Source organism: Choloepus didactylus, chromosome 9 (genome assembly GCF_015220235.1).
Source record: "Choloepus didactylus isolate mChoDid1 chromosome 9, mChoDid1.pri, whole genome shotgun sequence".
Lineage (NCBI taxonomy): Eukaryota > Metazoa > Chordata > Mammalia > Pilosa > Megalonychidae > Choloepus > Choloepus didactylus.
Genome location: NC_051315.1, coordinates 47,303,995 through 47,321,522, shown reverse-complemented (window position 1 = coordinate 47,321,522; position 17,528 = coordinate 47,303,995). Strand labels below are relative to the sequence as shown.

General features: G+C 35.1%; 1 protein-coding gene and 1 long non-coding RNA gene across 7 annotated transcripts in view; one reads left to right on the top strand and one right to left on the bottom strand.

The window, feature by feature from the left end:
* Positions 1-17,528, top strand: part of WDSUB1 (WD repeat, sterile alpha motif and U-box domain containing 1) — a 66,326-nt gene that overhangs the window by 43,061 nt on the left and 5,737 nt on the right. For all 6 annotated transcript variants that reach the window (XM_037848523.1, XM_037848521.1, XM_037848522.1 and 3 more), the window contains one exon: positions 3,272-3,412. In XM_037848523.1, the coding sequence (XP_037704451.1) occupies positions 3,272-3,412 (141 nt within the window). The remainder of the gene's footprint in view (positions 1-3,271; positions 3,413-17,528) is intronic.
* LOC119543634 lies at positions 10,389-17,515 on the bottom strand. The gene is made up of 3 exons (XR_005218672.1): positions 17,505-17,515; positions 12,751-12,828; positions 10,389-10,644 (listed from the first exon to the last, which is right to left on the bottom strand). It is a non-coding gene; the product is annotated as an uncharacterized LOC119543634 (long non-coding RNA).

The following is a 17,528-nucleotide window of genomic DNA, read 5'->3' as shown; positions in this document are numbered from 1 at the left end:
ACTTATAATCAAATCATACATTAATTGGGAATGAAACTTTTTTAAGAGCTTCTGCCTTTTGCCACCAAAATTGACTTGACATTATAAAAACACGAGACATTTTTATTATTTTCTAATTTAAAAGTTATATCAAATGCCTTTTTAAACTTTATATATCAACTTTCTTCACATCCTTAGATTTTGAAAGTTTCATGTTCCAGTTCCTAGTAATATACTTTATTATGTAGTTTTTCACTTGTTGCCTAACCATTTAACTGCACATATCTTTTCGTAATAGAACATTTACCATTTTTGTTTTCTTTATACAAGATTAAAGTGAAACAGTCCCTTCAGACATACATACTGTGGGCCTGTGCACTGACCCGCTATTGGAGTGGGCAAAACTTCCAGCTTCAGCTGCTGCTCTTAAATTGGCCCACCCTCCTTTCCTGTGAGTACTTGTTGGACATTCTGGGGTCTCTTTTTCTCATGGCCATTAGATGCCCTGTTGCTTCCTTCCACACTGATGTCAGCCACAGGCCTATGGCTGTAGATGGTTTATCCATAACTGTCTATCATTTTGGGTGAGAACCTTACCACCTTGTTATGTTAGAAATGTCCATGGGATTTGATTTTCCTATGTAGTTGCTCTGTTTTTATGTGGGGATACTGAAGATTTCAAATAATTTCCTGCTCCCTCCACCATCTTCCTCCAATTCCCTTCTTAAAACCCCGGGACTTTACCCTGTAGTTGTATTTCCCTTTTTTCTAATACAGTTTTTATGCCTTCTCGTTTTCTCTTGACCATTCTACTGAGAAGTTTCCTTTTTTTTTTTTTTTTTCATAAAATTTATTTTTAAATAGTAGTTTTTCTTTCCAAGAGCTAGCTTTTGGAATGGGGCAATGGGAAGGTGATTTGATGACTAGCCTGATGGTCTGTGCTTATTACTTTTTAGGTTCTGGCACTGCCCTGACATTATCTGTCTCCAGCTGATATTGGTGGTGCTGATTTTCTTTTTTTTTTTTTCCTCCACAAGTTAGCAATGATACTTAAAGGACAAAGCTGAGGAGAGTAAGGGGCACATGTCATTTCCTGTCCCCTACTTCTATTTCCTTAGGAAGTTTTCAGGTTTTTGCTTTGTTTTTGATGGTGTTAGTTTGTAGAATCCATCAAACTCTCAATTACATGACATTTCCAGGGTTGGGTAAGGGACAGCGAGGAGGATAGGGGAACTCTTGACACATTTTAATTTGTCATCTTATCATGAACTAGATGCCTTTTCAGGATTATAGTAAATAATAGCCAGATACTATGCATACTGGTTTATTAGCCCATAGCTGATAAAGGACCTTTCTTTCTGAGCAATTATGTTTACATCTCTCACCTCCACTCCCAGCCTGGCTTGGGTGGCATAAACAAAAGGAGATGTTTGTCTCTGGTTAAGCACTATGGAGGTGATTTGGTAACTGCTTCCCCATGGGCAAAATGATCTGACTCCATTTTTAATACATTAATATTGGACAAGGATATCATCCTTTTCTTATCTGGAACATTTTGAAATAGGCTGTCTCTATTCTTTAGTTTAAATATTTGCACATATGTGTATTTTTGAGGAGGTGTACAGTTTTTAGAATATTAAATGCTTCTATATCCTGCTCTTATGTTATAAAATGAGAGGGCGACTGTCTATAACATTCTAGAAACACTCTTGACTGTTTATCAAGCCCTGTCTCTACCCAGATGGAGGATTTTCACATGACAAAAATTATCAATACGCTCACCACAATCATGAGAGATGTTCTGCCACCTCTTATCCTCACCTGTTAAATTTTCTGTCTCTACCTTCATTTAATTTTTTTACATTGTTTAGAGTACATGTTCCATCATAACTCCTCTTAAACCCTCCATTGTATTTGCCTGGCAAAATAAAAGTATGCAGCTCTGCTAACCCTTGGAAAATGCAGCATAAGATGGAATGGGGACTACTTGGAATTTAGTTATAGGATAATTTTAGGGAAAATGGGCTTAATAAACTGTTTTGAGTGTTTTTGTTATGTACAGTAGGGCCATTCATGGTGGTCTGGGCACTATGCCAGTATATAGACACTTACATATTGAAATAAGTTTTATTTTGAATCTGTGAACCCAAAGAATCTGAGGGAATCTTTGAGTCATAAATATTTTTGCAACCTCATTCAACATGTAAAGAAATCCTTGGTCTCTGTTGTAGTGCTTAAAGAAAAATGTTGTAAAGTCCTCAGTTTGGTTTCAGTGAATTACATAGGAAAGAAGTTACAGGAAAGTTCCAAGCAGTTAAGCAGTCCCTATGGCTGCTAGGTAAGCTCACCACACTTCCATAGATTTGGTCAATAAGAAACAATGAGTCCAAATAGATTTATACAATTTATTATTCACAGGAGAGAAGGCAGCATGTGCTTTATGTTTTTGTCCCCTACTCCAGCCAAGACTCTTGGTTTGTATTACAACTGAGAAACCTTGAACTTAGGAAACCCCTAGCCTATAAGAGAGTTGACATTATGCTTATACTGCTCAAGAAACAAAACTGCTCTCTGGTAAGGAAAAAGGCACTATCTCTAGCAGTCATCCTTGAAAATACTGTCTAAGACAAAAGTTGTCATGTGACACATAGAAACACTATAAAGAATTACCTCCAACAGAAAGAAAGCTGGCTTGGCTTTTTATTGGGAACTATGAGATATAATTCTCTTCTACCCCATCCCATCCATCCCCACCTAAAGTAGAGCTGTCATCTAGCTCTAAAAATGTAAACAGCTAATAACAATAAACTGCCTAAATTAAAAATGAAATTCAAATTCAAATAAAAGTGCAAACAGATGGCCTTTAATTTTGATTGTTTCATAAGAAAAGCAGGAAATAATAAATCCAGTTTTAGAAAGCTTAAAAATTTAACAGACTGTTCCACATTATTAACCTGAACATTTTCAAGATTTATTTTTGGGGCAATTTTAGTTGTCTAAATAAATAAACCAAAAATAATGTGCCTATGTGTAGTATAGCAATGTCTGTCAACCTGCAATTCTTGTAGAACTTTCAGAATCTAAGGTTGTTTAAAACAAGCTATTCGCTGCTGATTTAGTTTAACCTCACAGTGTTCTATACTACAAAGATCCTTTAAGGAATCCATAAAACAGTTCCATGTGGTAAAACAGTATGTCTGAAGATTTTTGGTTGTAGTAGATAAAATATTTATTTGCCAAATCCTTGCATAATGGTTACCAGTAATTCTCCATCTCCATGATTTCTTTGTAGAATCTCTAGGGCTACGTAGTAAAGTGCTGAGGAAAATTGAAGAACTAAGGACAAAGGTGAAATTTCTTTCTTCTGGAATTCCTGATGAATTTATATGTCCAATAACTAGGGAAGTTATGAAAGATCCTGTCATCGCATCAGGTATGTGTGGTGCTGAACTAAGTTTCATAGTATGTTGTATACTAAATGAATAAATATTGTAGACCACTCAGAAGTTTGGGGAGAATTTTCAAAAATCTTGTTTCTAATAAGTAGCTTTTTTAAAAAAATTATTTGATCCAAGGGGAACAATTGAAAATTATTTATTTCTTTATGAATAAAATTTGCCAGAGTAGGTTTAGATAGAAAGAGTCAAAAAGAATAGATTTTACAAGCTTTAAATTTGTGAAATGCATGTTTAGTTAACTAGAATGTAAAAATGTTTTTTTAAGATAGATCATTGAGATCTCTTATATTTATGTTGTCTATCATGAATTTAAACTAGACAGAAGAAAAACTTAAGAGTATAAAGTTTGTATCATGCCACGTTACTTTCTAATCTTTGTTACTTTCTAATCTTTGTTAGTAAACAGACATACTTTACATAGTCATGATCAGTAAATTCAAATTATAGTTTTCTTTATATTTTGGCCTTACACTGTATTATGTACATTTCTAAGTATTAACTTAGTCCTCATAACTTTCATTTATAGTAACTTTATTCCATTGTGGCTCTAAGCTACATTTTGCTTGACTCTTCTGCTATTTGTTGTGTATGTATGTTTACAAGTGTTTAAATTGTAAATAGCATTGCATTGATATCTTGGTACACATTTCTTTCTGTTGTTCCCATTCCTTTGGGTTATTTCCGTGGGATATGTATCCAAAATAGAATTAACCTATCAGAATATTTTGTTTTATGAACATGAAAAAACTATTTTGATAGTTCTTGTTAGATTTGTTACATTGTTTTCTATAAAAATAAATCATTTAAAAAAAAAAAAAAAAAGATGTAGTGCCCCCTTGAGGAGCCTGTGGAGAATGCAGGGGTATTCGCCTACCCCACCTCCATGGTTGCTAACATGACCACAGACATAGGGGACTGGTGGTTTGATGGGTTGAGCCCTCTACCATAAGTTTTACCCTTGGGAAGACGGTTGCTGCAAAGGAGAGGCTAGGCCTCCCTGTATTTGTGCCTAAGAGTCTCCTCCTGAATGCCTCTTTGTTGCTCAGATGTGGCCCTCTCTCTCTGGCTAAGCCAACTTGAAAGGTGAAATCACTGCCCTCCCCCCTACGTGGGATCAGACACCCAGGGAAGTGAATCTCCCTGGCAACGTGGAATATGACTCCCAGGGAGGAATGTAGACCTGGCACCGTGGGACGGAGAACATCTTCTTGACCAAAAGGGGGATGTGAAAGGAAATGAAATAAGCTTCAGTGGCAGAGAGATTCCAAAAGGAGCCGAGAGGTCACTCTGGTGGGCACTCTTATGCACACTTTAGACAACCCTTTTTAGGTTCTAAAGAATTGGGGTAGCTGGTGGTGGATACCTGAAACTATCAAACTACAACCCAGAACCCATGAATCTCGAAGACAGTTGTATAAAAATGTAGCTTATGAGGGGTGACAATGGGATTGGGAAAGCCATAAGGACCAAACACCACTTTGTCTAGTTTATGGATGGATGTGTAGAAAAGTAGGGGAGGGAAACAGACAAAGGTACCCAGTGTTCTTTTTTACTTCAATTGCTCTTTTTCACTCTAATTATTATTCTTGTTATTTTTGTGTGTGTGCTAATGAAGGTGTCAGGGATTGATTTAGGTGATGAATGTACAACTATGTAATGGTACTGTGAACAATCGAAAGTACAATTTGTTTTGTATGACTGCGTGGTATGTGAATATATCTCAATAAAATGATGATTTAAAAAAAAAAAAAAAAAAAAATCATTTTTAGAATGTTACCAGCACTGTATTTAAGTGTATTTGTTTTTCCACAGTTCTATGATTTGCTAGAAAGGCACTACATTTTTCTGCGTGGCAGTTTTCCATTTAAATATGATTGGGTATAAAATATCTATTCTTCTTTGATAACTAACTTATCTCGGAGACTTAGATACTGACCTTATATATTATGTCTACATTATTAGTGGAACAAATCATATAGTCTTATTTTGTGAATATAATTTTTATGTATTCTATTGTCTCTACCTGCTCTGAACTTTTATAGGCAGAAGTATTTCTTTTATACAACTGTAAACATTTTCTTTTGGTTAAAAAAAAATGTGCTCAGTTCTCTTATGTTTAGGATTTTATATTTGCTCTGATATTCTATCCAATTGAACCAAAAGCGTATGTTTGTGTTACTGGCAAATACTTTTTGAAATTTTAAAGCTAATATATGCATATTGTATGACAATTTTTCAAATAACACAAAGATACGTAAATTGAAAGTTACCTCTTCTATCTGGTCATAAGTGCCAGGTCCCAAAGGCAAGAATGAATACCAGTTTACCAGTTTAGTATATAATTCCAGACATTTTTCTGTGTATGCTTAATATCATATTTTAATATAAATGGAATCCAGCTATTTTTACAAAACTTGGCTTACACTATTTATACTGTTCTGTACATTGATTTTTTTTTTTTTTTTTTTTTTTTTTTTTTTTTGTAAAATGTCCTTGGACATTAGCCTATTTTCCATACATATGTATGTATTTTTCTTGATTTAGCTCCCAGGGAAAGAAGTGGGCATCATTTTATTCAACTTGTTCTTTTTAAAGGCTGCATAATATTTGAGTGTATCTGTGTTCTCTACTATATTTCATTCCCTACTAATTTTTTGCTGTTACAAACAGTGTAGCACTTAAATATCACTGTATAAATTTATCCTTGCACTCTTAATGTGAATATTTCTGTATATGATAAATTCCCTAAAAGTACAATTACTGAAGGATACTGACAAATTGTCCTTTTAACAGTGTATGGGGTCCCTGATGTTACCCACATCCTTGCCTATATTGGGTATTAATCTTTTAATATTTTTCAATCTGTCAAGTGAAAAGTAGTCACATTTTGCATTTCTTTGGATAATGAGTTTAAGCATCTTTTTACATTTGTAACCATTTATAATTTTCTATGTGATTCTTACTCATAAGCATTTATGTTCAGTTTATGTATGTTTAAAGTTTTATTGTGGTAACATATACAACACAAAATTTGCCACTTTAACCACTTGAGTGTTTCCAGTTCGGTGACATTAATTACATCCACAATGTTGTGCTGTCATTACCACCATCCATTGCCAAAACTTTTTCATCACGCCAAACAGAAACTCTAACTCATTAAGGAATACCTCTCAATTCCCACACTCTCACCTCTGGACCCTAGTAACAGTAATCTACTTTCCATCTCTATGACTTTGCTTATTCTATGTATTTGATAAAGTGAAGTCATATAATATTTGTATTTTTATGTCTGGCTTATTTCACTCAACATGATGTCTTCAAGGTTCATCCATGTTGTTGCAAGTACCAGAATTTCATTCCTTTTTGTCTTTGCATATCTCATGTTTTGTGTAGCCATTTATCTGCTGATGGACCCTTGAGTTGCTTCCACTTTTGGCTATATTAAATAATGCTTCCATGAATATTGGTGTACAGATACTTGTCCAGTTCCCTGTTTTCAATTCTTTGGGATATGTACCTAGAAGTGGAATTGCAGGGTCATATGGTAAATGTGTGTTTAACTTGAGTAACTGTTTTCCACAGCAGCTGCACTATTTTACATTTCCACCAATAATGTACTAGGGTTCTATTTCTGTATCCTCACCACCACTTATTTTCCATTTTTAAAATGATATCCATTCTAGTGGGATAAGATGGTATACATTGTGGTTTTGATTTGCATTTCCCTAATGACTGATGATATTGAGCATCTTTTCATGTGCTTATTTGCTATTTGTATATCTTTGGAGAAATGTTAGCTGGGTTGTCTTTTTGTGTTGTTGTAGGAGTACTTTATATATTTGGGATATTAAACCCTTGAGTTTTCTTCCATTCTATAGGTTTTCTTTTCATTTTCTTGATATTCATGTCTTTTGCACAAAAGTTTTGTTTTTTTTTTTTTCATTTTGATGAAGTTGTTACATGTACTTCTAATGTAAAATCTAAAAATTCATTCCCCATTACAAGGTCTTGAAGATCTTTTCCTTTGTTTTCTTGTAAGAGTTTTATCGTATTAGCTCTTAATTTAGGCCACTGATCCATTTTGAATTAATTTTTATATATGGTGAGAGCTTAGGAGTCTACATTCCTTCTTTTGCAGGTGGATATCCAGTTGTTTCATTACCATTTGAGAAAGAGACTGTTTACCCCTTGAATGGACTTGGCACCCCTGTTGAAAACCAGCTGGCCATAGATTAACTCTGGACTTGCACTTCTATTCCATTTGTATTTCCTTACACCAGTACCACACAGTTATAATTACTATTGCTTGTACTAAGTTTTGAAAGCAGGAAGTGTGAGTCCTCCAGCTTTGTTCTTTGCTCTTCTTTTTCAAGATTGTTTTGACTATTCAGGGCTCCTTGCAAGTCCATGTGAATTTGAGGATCAGCTTTTATGTTTCTGCAAAAAAGGCTGTTGGAATCTTGATAGGGACTGCATTGAATTGTGGATTGCTTTAGGCAGTACTGCCATCAATGTTAAGTGCTCCAACCCATGCACATGGAATACATTTCCATTTATTTAGGTCTTCTTTAATGTCTTGCAGCAATATTTTGTAGTTTTCTGTATGAAAGTCCTTTACCTCCTTGGTTCAATTTAATCCAAGGTACTTTTATTCTGCTAGAGCCTGTATTTTCTTGTTTTCCTCTTCAGATGTTTATTACTGGTTTACGGAGAAACCCATCTGACTTCTGTGTGCTTATCTTGTATCCTGCAACTTGGCTGAATTCATTTATTACTTCTAGTTTTCCTATGTATTCTTTGGTATTTTCTATATATAGGATCAGTGCCATCTGGAAATAGGGAAAATGTGTCTTCTTCCTTTCTAATTGGGATGCCTTTTACTTTTTTCACTTGCCTGATTGCTCATCCTAGAACTTCCAGTCCAGTGTTGAATAACAGTGGTGACAGCAGGCATCCTTCTGCTGTTCCTGATCTCAGGGGGAATGCTTTCAGTCTTTCACTGCTGAGTATGAAATTTGCTGTGGGTTTTTCATTAATGCCCTTTATTTATCATGTGGAGAAATTTCCCTTCTATTCCTAATTTTCTCAGCATTATTATCATGAAAGGATTTTGGATTTTGCCAAATACATTTTCTGCATCAATTAAGATGAACCTATGAACCTATGGGTTTTTTTTTTTTTTTTTTGCCTGCATTCTGTTAACATTGATTGATTTTCTTAGGTTGAACCATCCTTATATTCCCACAATAAATCCCACTTGGTTATGATGGATAGTCTTTTTTTTTTTTTTTTGGTTAATGATTCAATAGTTTTTTGTGTGTTTGTGATTTTTTTTTATTTTGAAATAAATTCAAAGTTATAGGAACAGTTGCAAAAACAATACTAACCCCATACAAAGAATTCCATCATACCCTGACCCCCCTCCCCCGATACCTCAATCCACCAACTTTAACATACTGTCACATCGCTATTTCTTTCCCTCCCTCCCTATCTATCATCCATCATCTATTGTTCTGTCTTCTAAACATATGAGAGCTAGCTGCACACATCCTTGAACATACACTATAATTCACGTATACACTTCCCATGAACAAGAACATTCTTTTATGCAATCCCATTAAGCACAGCTAAGAAGTACAAGAGATTCAACAATGATACAAAGCTTACATTCTATATTTCCTTTACCTTATGTCTCACCTGTGTCCCTTTGAGCCACCTGTCCTCTATCCTCCAATCCCATCCAGGTTCATCCTTGGCATTCAATCGTCATCTATTTAGACTTTTTTTTTTTTTTCAGTTGTGGAAACATATATACAGCCTAAATCTTCCCATTCCACCCCCTCCCTAGCCTCCCATTAGTGGGATTAATCACATTTAGAATGTTGTAATGCTCTTTCCCACCATCCATTACTAGAAATTTCCCTTCACCTCAAACAGCAACTCCACACTCATTTCTTAACTCCCCATTGCCCCTTCCCCCATTTCTCTAAACCCAAACTCTACATTTCATCTCTATGGTTATATTCTCTGATAATTTCTTTGTGTTTGCTGTGGGGGTTAAATTTAACCTCTTAAATCCATATCAATCTTTTTTTTTGGTACCACCTTCACTTCAATAGGACACATAAACTATGTTCCTATACTCCTCCATTGCCCCACCTTTATACAGTTGTCTAAAATTACATATTTTACACTGAGTTCAAAACCACTGATTCGTCATTAGAGTTCGTGTAATTTATATCATGTAGGAAGTAAATAGTGGAGTTAACAGTTCAAAAATTATTGACTTCTATTTGTATTCCATTGTGGTTGGAGAATGTGCTTTGAGTATATTCAAATTTTTTTTTTTTTTTTTTTTAATTTCTTGAGGCTTGTTTTATGTCCCAGCTTATGGTCCTTTCTGGAGAAAGATCCGTGATCAATGAGTGTCCTGGTGCTTTGGGATGTAAGGTACTATATATGTCTGTTAAAATTCTCTATATCTCTTTCTCCTTTCTTTGTTTCTCTGTTGGTAGGGCTCCCTTTAGAATCTGAAGTAGGGCAGGTCTTTTATTGGTAAAGTCTCTCAGCATTTGTTTGTGAAAAATTTAAGCTCTCCCTCAAATTTGAAGGAGAGTTTTGCTGGATAAAGAATTCTTGGTCGGAAATTTTTCTCTCTCAGAATTTTAAATATGTCATGCCACTGCCTTTTTGCTTCCATGGTGGCCGCTGAGTAGTCACTACTTAGTCTTATGTTGTTTCCTTTGTATGTGGTGTGAATTGCTTTTCTCTTGCTGCTTTCAGAACTTGCTCCTTCTCTTCAGTATTTGACAGTCTGATCAGAATATGTCTTGGGGTGGGTTTATTTGGATTTATTTTATTTGGAGTTCGCTGGGCATTTATGCTTTGTGTATTTATATTGTGTAGAAGGTTTGGGAAGCTTTGAATACTCTTTCTAGACCTTTACCCTTCTCTTCCCCTTCTGGGACACCAATGAGTCTTAAGTTTGGATGTTTTATTTTATCTATCATATCCCTGAGATTCGATTTTTTAAATTTTTTTCTCCTTTCTTGCATGGTTATTAAAAGGCATCTTTTGCCATCAGAATTTAATTGTAGCCTTTATATGACTAAAAACAAAATTTAAACAAACACTAGTTGTTAACCTGAATATTTTTTCTACATTGAAATGACTAACATGTAATTTTGGCAGGATCCAAAGTAGAAATCTGTTGAACAAAATGGAAAAAGTCTTTTAAATGTGAATGTAATGTAATGTCTAATTTGTGCTCATGTAAGTATCATATAAACATTTCTTTCATCCCATTTACACCCTCCCTTAAAATAAACATGTTTCTATATGAATATGTATTAAAAAGAAATATGAAATTCACCTAAATCTGTTTTTAGTCCCAGTTCACTTACTGTATAAAAGTTCCATTAATATACTTACTCTTTTCTCCCAAATATAAACTAATTCTCTTGAACTTAAAATGATTTAAATAGAAAACACTATATATGGTAAAGTATGACCAAATGGGTAGACTGCATTCAGTATATCCTACCAAAAACAAAATAAAACCTAGCATTTCTTGAAAATAAGAGACTCTGTGGAAAATGGCTAACCCAGTTCTCAGAGGAAAATAGAACATTAACTTCTATATCAATAAAGTGGGAAAATGAAGAAACATACCTCAAAGCTACTACAGGAAGCTAATATAACTTGCCAAAAGACGCAATCGAAACAGAAAATCTAGAGAGATAAGTCCAATGCTACCATTCACAGCCTGGAAATATTTAAATTCTTTTTATGAAATGAATATAACATTGATAGACTATATAAAGAAAACCCTTAAATAGCAACCTCAAGATCAACCTCATGACTTGTCAATGAGTCTTAAAATATTAACAAATAGAATCCAATTGCACATCTAAAAAGCATCCTTTTCAAGGAGGGGGGGTTGGTTCTCTGGAATACAGGTCTTATTTGGTATTAGGAAAGTCATTAGTAGAATCATCAGTTTATCAATGAGGGTTCAGTGAAAAATTTATAAGGTTGGCTATAATCAGATGTTGGAATTAAAAAAAAAGGCAACCACATGGTCCTCTAAATAGGTGCAGAAAAAGCATTTGGCAAAATCCAACACCCTTTCCTGATAAGAATAGGAACTACACAAGGGTGTCCACTCTTGCCACTTATATTCAACATTGTACTGAGGGTCTAGCTAGAGCAGACAGGTGGGAAAAAGAAAGAAAACGCATTCAAATTATAAAGGAAGAAGTTAAACTCTAGTTGCACAGATGAAATGATCTTATATATAGAAAACTAAAGAATCCACAAAATACTACTAGGGCTAATGAGTTCAATAAGGATACAGGGTCAATATATAAAACTCAGTTGTATTTCTATACACTAGCAATAAACACTCTGAAAATGAAATTAGTAAGCAATCGCAGTTAGAATAAAATAAGTTGAAAGTACCAGACATACACTGAAAACTATAAAACATTGAAATAAAGGCGATCTAAATAAATGGAAAGACATCCTATGTTCATGGATTGGAGGATTTAATATTGTTAAGCTGCCAATACTCCCCAAATTGATCCACAGATTTAAAAAAAAAAAAAAGGCAGTTGGAATTTTTAAACAGAAATGGACAAGCTGATCCTAAAATTCATACGGAAAGGCAAGGGACCCAGAATAGCCAAAATCATCTTGAAAAAGAATAACAAAGTTGGAGGAGTTGCTTCCTGATTTCTAAACCTACCAAAAGCTCCAGTATTTCAAAATTGTGGCATTGGAATAAGGACAGACATAGAGATTAATGGAATCAAATTGAGAGTCCAGAAATCAATCCATGTGTCTATGGTCAACAAATTTTTGAGAAAGGTGCCAAGACCATTCAATAGAGAAAGAGGAGTTTTTACAAAGGGTGCTGGGACAACTACATCTGCAGATGTAAAGGAATGAGTTTGGACCTCCTTCCTCACTATTAGGGTTTTCTTCTCAGAGAAAGAAGAAAGATTGATTGATCTTTGTTTTCTGGGTTATTAATAATGAGGAGAGTTGCTGACCCCTCAGATAGTAAAACATAATATCAAGTCTATACAAATAAAACAGTGTGGTACTGGCACATGAATAGAGAGACCAATGAAAAATAATTTAAAAGTTCAGAAATTGGTTCAAGTGTATTTGAAAATGTACTGAATGATTAAGATGGCATTTTAAAAAAGTTGTTCAGACAGCCGAAGAGCCATGTAGAAAAGGATAAAATTGTATATCTAAATTAATTCCAAATGGACCGGAAATCTTAACATAAAAAATGCAACCTTACATGTCCCAGAAGAAAATGTAGGTGAATTCCTCCATAATCTGGGAATGGGGGATAAGTTTCCTAACCATGGCCCAGAATCTAGAAGAAATAAAGAAAAAAATGATAAAATTGACTACATCAATAAAAACATTTTGCATTATAAAAACTATGATGTATTAGTATTCCATAACCATGTCTATATCTTTAAAATTAAGGACAACATAATAGAAAAATGGACAAAAAATATGAACCAGTTTCAGGAAAAAAAGCAAAGCAAATAGCTCTTAAAGAACAGTATCTTCCTCATAGCAAAATAAAGGTAAATTAAAACCACCTGATCTACCATACCATCGTTCACCTAAGAGATTGGCAAAAACCCAAGAGTTTGATGAGGCTGTACGGAAACAGGCACTCTCAAATACTGCTGGTAGGAATGAAAAATGTTAGAATTCCTATGGAAGGGAATTTGGTAGTATAAAGTAAAATTATATACATTTACTCTTCAGGGCAGCAATCCTACTTTTGAAATCTCCCAAAAATACAGCAGCGAAAATAGAAATGAGTCATGCACAAGAATGTTCATTGCAGCACCATGTGTAAAAGGTAAAGATTGGAAACAACCTAGATGTCCATTAATACATCCATACAGTTAGGTACTATTTAAAAAAAAAAAAAAAAGCAAGGAGTAGTTAAGTACAGGAAAAGAATTGAAAAATAGTGTATCTAGTATACTAGCTCTAATGTAAGAATGTATGTGTATACAGTGCGTACATATGCACTTGCTTATTTTTAAAAAAAACAGTAAGCTATATATATAAATGGTTACCTCTGTGGACAAGGAGAGAATAGATTCCTCTGTGCCTTGTTTTATTGTTTTACCTTGAAACCATGTAAATGTTTTACATACTTCAAAAAATTAAATCACAAAGGAAAACAACCAAATTCCTAAATATTAAGGGAATAAAAAGGGAAGCAAATGGGCCACATTGAATATTAAATTGGTAACGATTGTTTTTCAAGTGATTTTTAAACACAGTATTTCAATTAGACATGCCTAGTGGATCTATCTTGATGACAAAAAGAACCACAAAGAAATCTTAACTTTGCTATCAGGAGTCTTATGTTAATAATACATTGGCATTGTTATTTTGAAACAGTTATATGCATTGTAGATTAAAGGAAATATGTTAATATTATTAGGAGCCAAGATTTTCAGCTTAAGGAAAGTAGTTAAGCAACCTCCAGTCTGGACAGAGGGAACACCATGTGTAAAGGCAAAGAATTTTGCAAAAACACTATTAAAAACCCTAGCCATTGGATCTTGATTTTCTTCTTTTCAAGTCCTTATTTAGGCAAATTCTGAAATCTCTGTGTATCTGTTTCCCTAACTTTTAAATGTGTAGGAAAGTTCTGCTGAGTGATTCTTAAGGCTTTCCTCTCTTTAACCACTTCAATTTACACACACAGCTAAGAGCTATCAAGGAGGCTGTTTATCTTCAGTACCACTCTACCCAGCTCTTTTCCTTGTTTCCTTTCCACTGTGTCTGAATTTTTGACAGGGTCCTGGTCTCAGTTGTAGTCTTCAAAAGGAATCCCAGAGAGGACTTCCGGGAAGATAGTGGAATAGGGAATTGCAGGGCTCTCTCATCTCTCCAAAATAGCTAACTGACAGGCAGAAACTGTCCAAAACAAGTGTTCTGGTACTATGGAGACCAGGGGAGTACTGCATAGCATTCAGGACAGAGTGGGAACAAGTGACTGAGAAACCAGCAAAAAACTGAATAACTTGTGTGGCAGAGGCTCCGGCACCACTTTTGAGGCAAGCAGCTTCAGGTCAGCCCGGTCCCTGCCTGGCAAGAACAAAGGGGCCCATGGCCCAGCATACTGAGACAGCTGTTAGCTGGTGAATTTAAACCACTGGATCCTGCTGCTTTAGCCCATCTTGGACAGGTGCAGCCAGCCCCATTCTTTCAGCCATCTCAGAGGCAGCACTGCCAGAGAGCAGTATGAAAGATTGCTATCAGCTGGTCATGCCAGGAAAGCGCACATTTCAGGAGCCATCATAAAGGCTTCTTGGCACAGAGCACCATCTGATGGGCAAGTCAGGAAAGTGCACCCTTGGGGAGCTGAAATAAAGGAGCTTGGGGATCCTTCCTGACTCTCCCTGGGACCCTTTGGAATTGGTCTGGGCCCTTAGCATGGGTCTCTGGCCATGTCTGGGCTGGGAAATACTGATGAACCAAGGTCAAAGAAGAGCCTTAACACAAATCCAGCCAACAATAGAAGATGATGAGACAGAAACCAACCTTCCAAATAATCTCAAGATAATCAGATGCCCAGATATCACCAAAAAATTAAAAGCCATACTAAGAAACAGGAAGATATGGCCCAACCAAAGGAATAAATTAAAAAGTTGGAGATACAGAATTTGGAAGAACCAATCAAAGATGTTCAAACAAATTTCCTAAATCAATTCAGAGATGAAGGAAATTATGGCTCAAGAGGGAAAGGATATTAAGATGACACTGGATGAGCATACAAAGGAATGTGAACACATGCAAAGAAAAATAACAACTTATGGGAATGAAAGACACAATAAATGAGATTTAAAATACCCTACAGGCATACAACAGCAGATTTTAATAGGCAGAAGAACAGATAAGAATGAAAAAGTTTGAGCACGTTCTGAAGGAATTCAGTGACAGCATGAAGGACCAAACATAATGTCATGGGTGTCCCAGAAGGAGAAGAGAAAGGAAAAGGGGCAGAAAGAATATTTGAGGAATAATGGCCAAAAACTTCCCAACTGTTATGAAAGACATAAGTATACAGTTCCAAAAGTCACTGTGTACTCCAAATAGAATAAAACCAAATAGACCTCCAAGACACATACTGATCAGGCTGTTGACTGTCAAAGAGAATTCTGAATGCAGCAAGAGAAAAGCAATCCATCACATGCAAGGGAAGCTTAATAAGACTAAGTAGATTTCTCATTGGAAACCATGGAGGGAGGAAGGCAGCTGTATGATATACTTAAGATACTGAAAGCAAAAAACTGCCAGTCAAGAATTCTTTATTCAGCAAAATGGCCCTTCAAAAACAAGGGGGGAGTTTAAAATATTCACAGATAACAGAAACATAGAGTTTGTTAACAGGAGACCTGCCCTACAAGAAATACTGAAGGGTGTTCCTCAGCCTGAAAAGATGGGAGAAAGGCTTGGAGGAGAGTGTAGAAATGAGTATCAGTAAGGGTAAATAAAGGGATAAAAAGACAAAAAAAAAAGATGACGTATAAAATCCAAAGGATAAAATAGTCGAAGTACTGTCTTTACAGTAATAACATTGAATGTTAATGAATTAAACTCCCCAATAAAAAGACACAGATTGGCAGACGGATTAAAAAAAAAATATGTGATCCATTTATATGCTGTTAACAAGAGACTCACCTTATACCCAAAGATACAGATAGGTTGAAAGTCAAAGGCTGGAGGCAAACAGTAACCGCTGGGGTAGCCATACTAATATTGGACAAAATACTTTAAATGCAAAAATGTTAGAGACAAATCAGGACATTATTTAGTAATAAAAGTCAATCCACCAAGAAGAAATAACAATCATAAATATTTATGTGTCTAACCAGGGTGCCCCAACATACATGAAGCAAACACTGGCAAAACTGAAGAGGGAAGAGGCATCTCTACAGTAATCGTTGGTGACTTCAATACATCACTCACATAAATAGATAGAATATGTAGACAGAAGATAAATAAGGAAATAGAAAACTTGAATAATACAATAAATGAACTAGACTTAATAGACATATACAGAACATTGCAGGACAAAAACAGCAGGACATACATTCTCAAGTGCTCACGGATCATTTTCAAAGACCACACGTTGGGTCAGAAAACAGATATCAATAAATTTAAAATAATTGAAATTATACAAAGCACTTTTCTCTTATAATGGAATGAAGCTGGAAATCAATAACAGGTGGAGAACTGGAAAATTCACAAATATTTGAAGGTTAAACAACACAATCTTCAATAATCTGTGGGTCAAAGAAGAAATTACAAGAGAAATCAGTAAATATCGTAAGATGAATGAAAATGAGAACACAACATAGCAGACCTTAAGGGATATAGTGAAAGCAGTGCTAGAAGGGAAGTTTATAGCCCTAAATGCCTACATTAAGAAAGAAGAAGGAGCTAAAATCAAAGACCTAACTGCATGCCCAGAGACTCTAGAAAAAGAATAAACTAATCACAAAGCAAGCAGAAGGAAAGAACAAAGAATAGAGCAGAAATAAATGGAGAACAACAACAACAAAAATCAACAAAATCTAAAATTCGTTCTTTGAAAAGATCAATAAAATTGACAAACCCTTAGCTAGGCTGATAGAAGAAAAAGAGAAGATGCAAATAAATCAGAAGTAAGTGGGGGGACATTACTGCTAACCCCACAGAAACACAGGTTCTTCCAAAAAACTGAAGAAGAGGGAACACTACCTTCCTAATTCTATGAAGCCAACATTACCCTAATATCAAAGCCAGATAGACACTACAAGAAAATTACAGACCAGTTTCTCTGATGAATAGATATGCAAAAATTCTCAACAAAATACTTAACAAATCAAATCTGTTTTGGTTTGCTAAAGCTGTGAGAATGCAATATACCAGAAGTGGATTGCCTTCTACAAAGGGGTTTATTAGGTTATAGATTTACAGTTCTAAGGCCATAAAAGTGTCCACACTAAGATATGAACAAGAAAATACCTTAACTGAAGAAAGACCGATGGC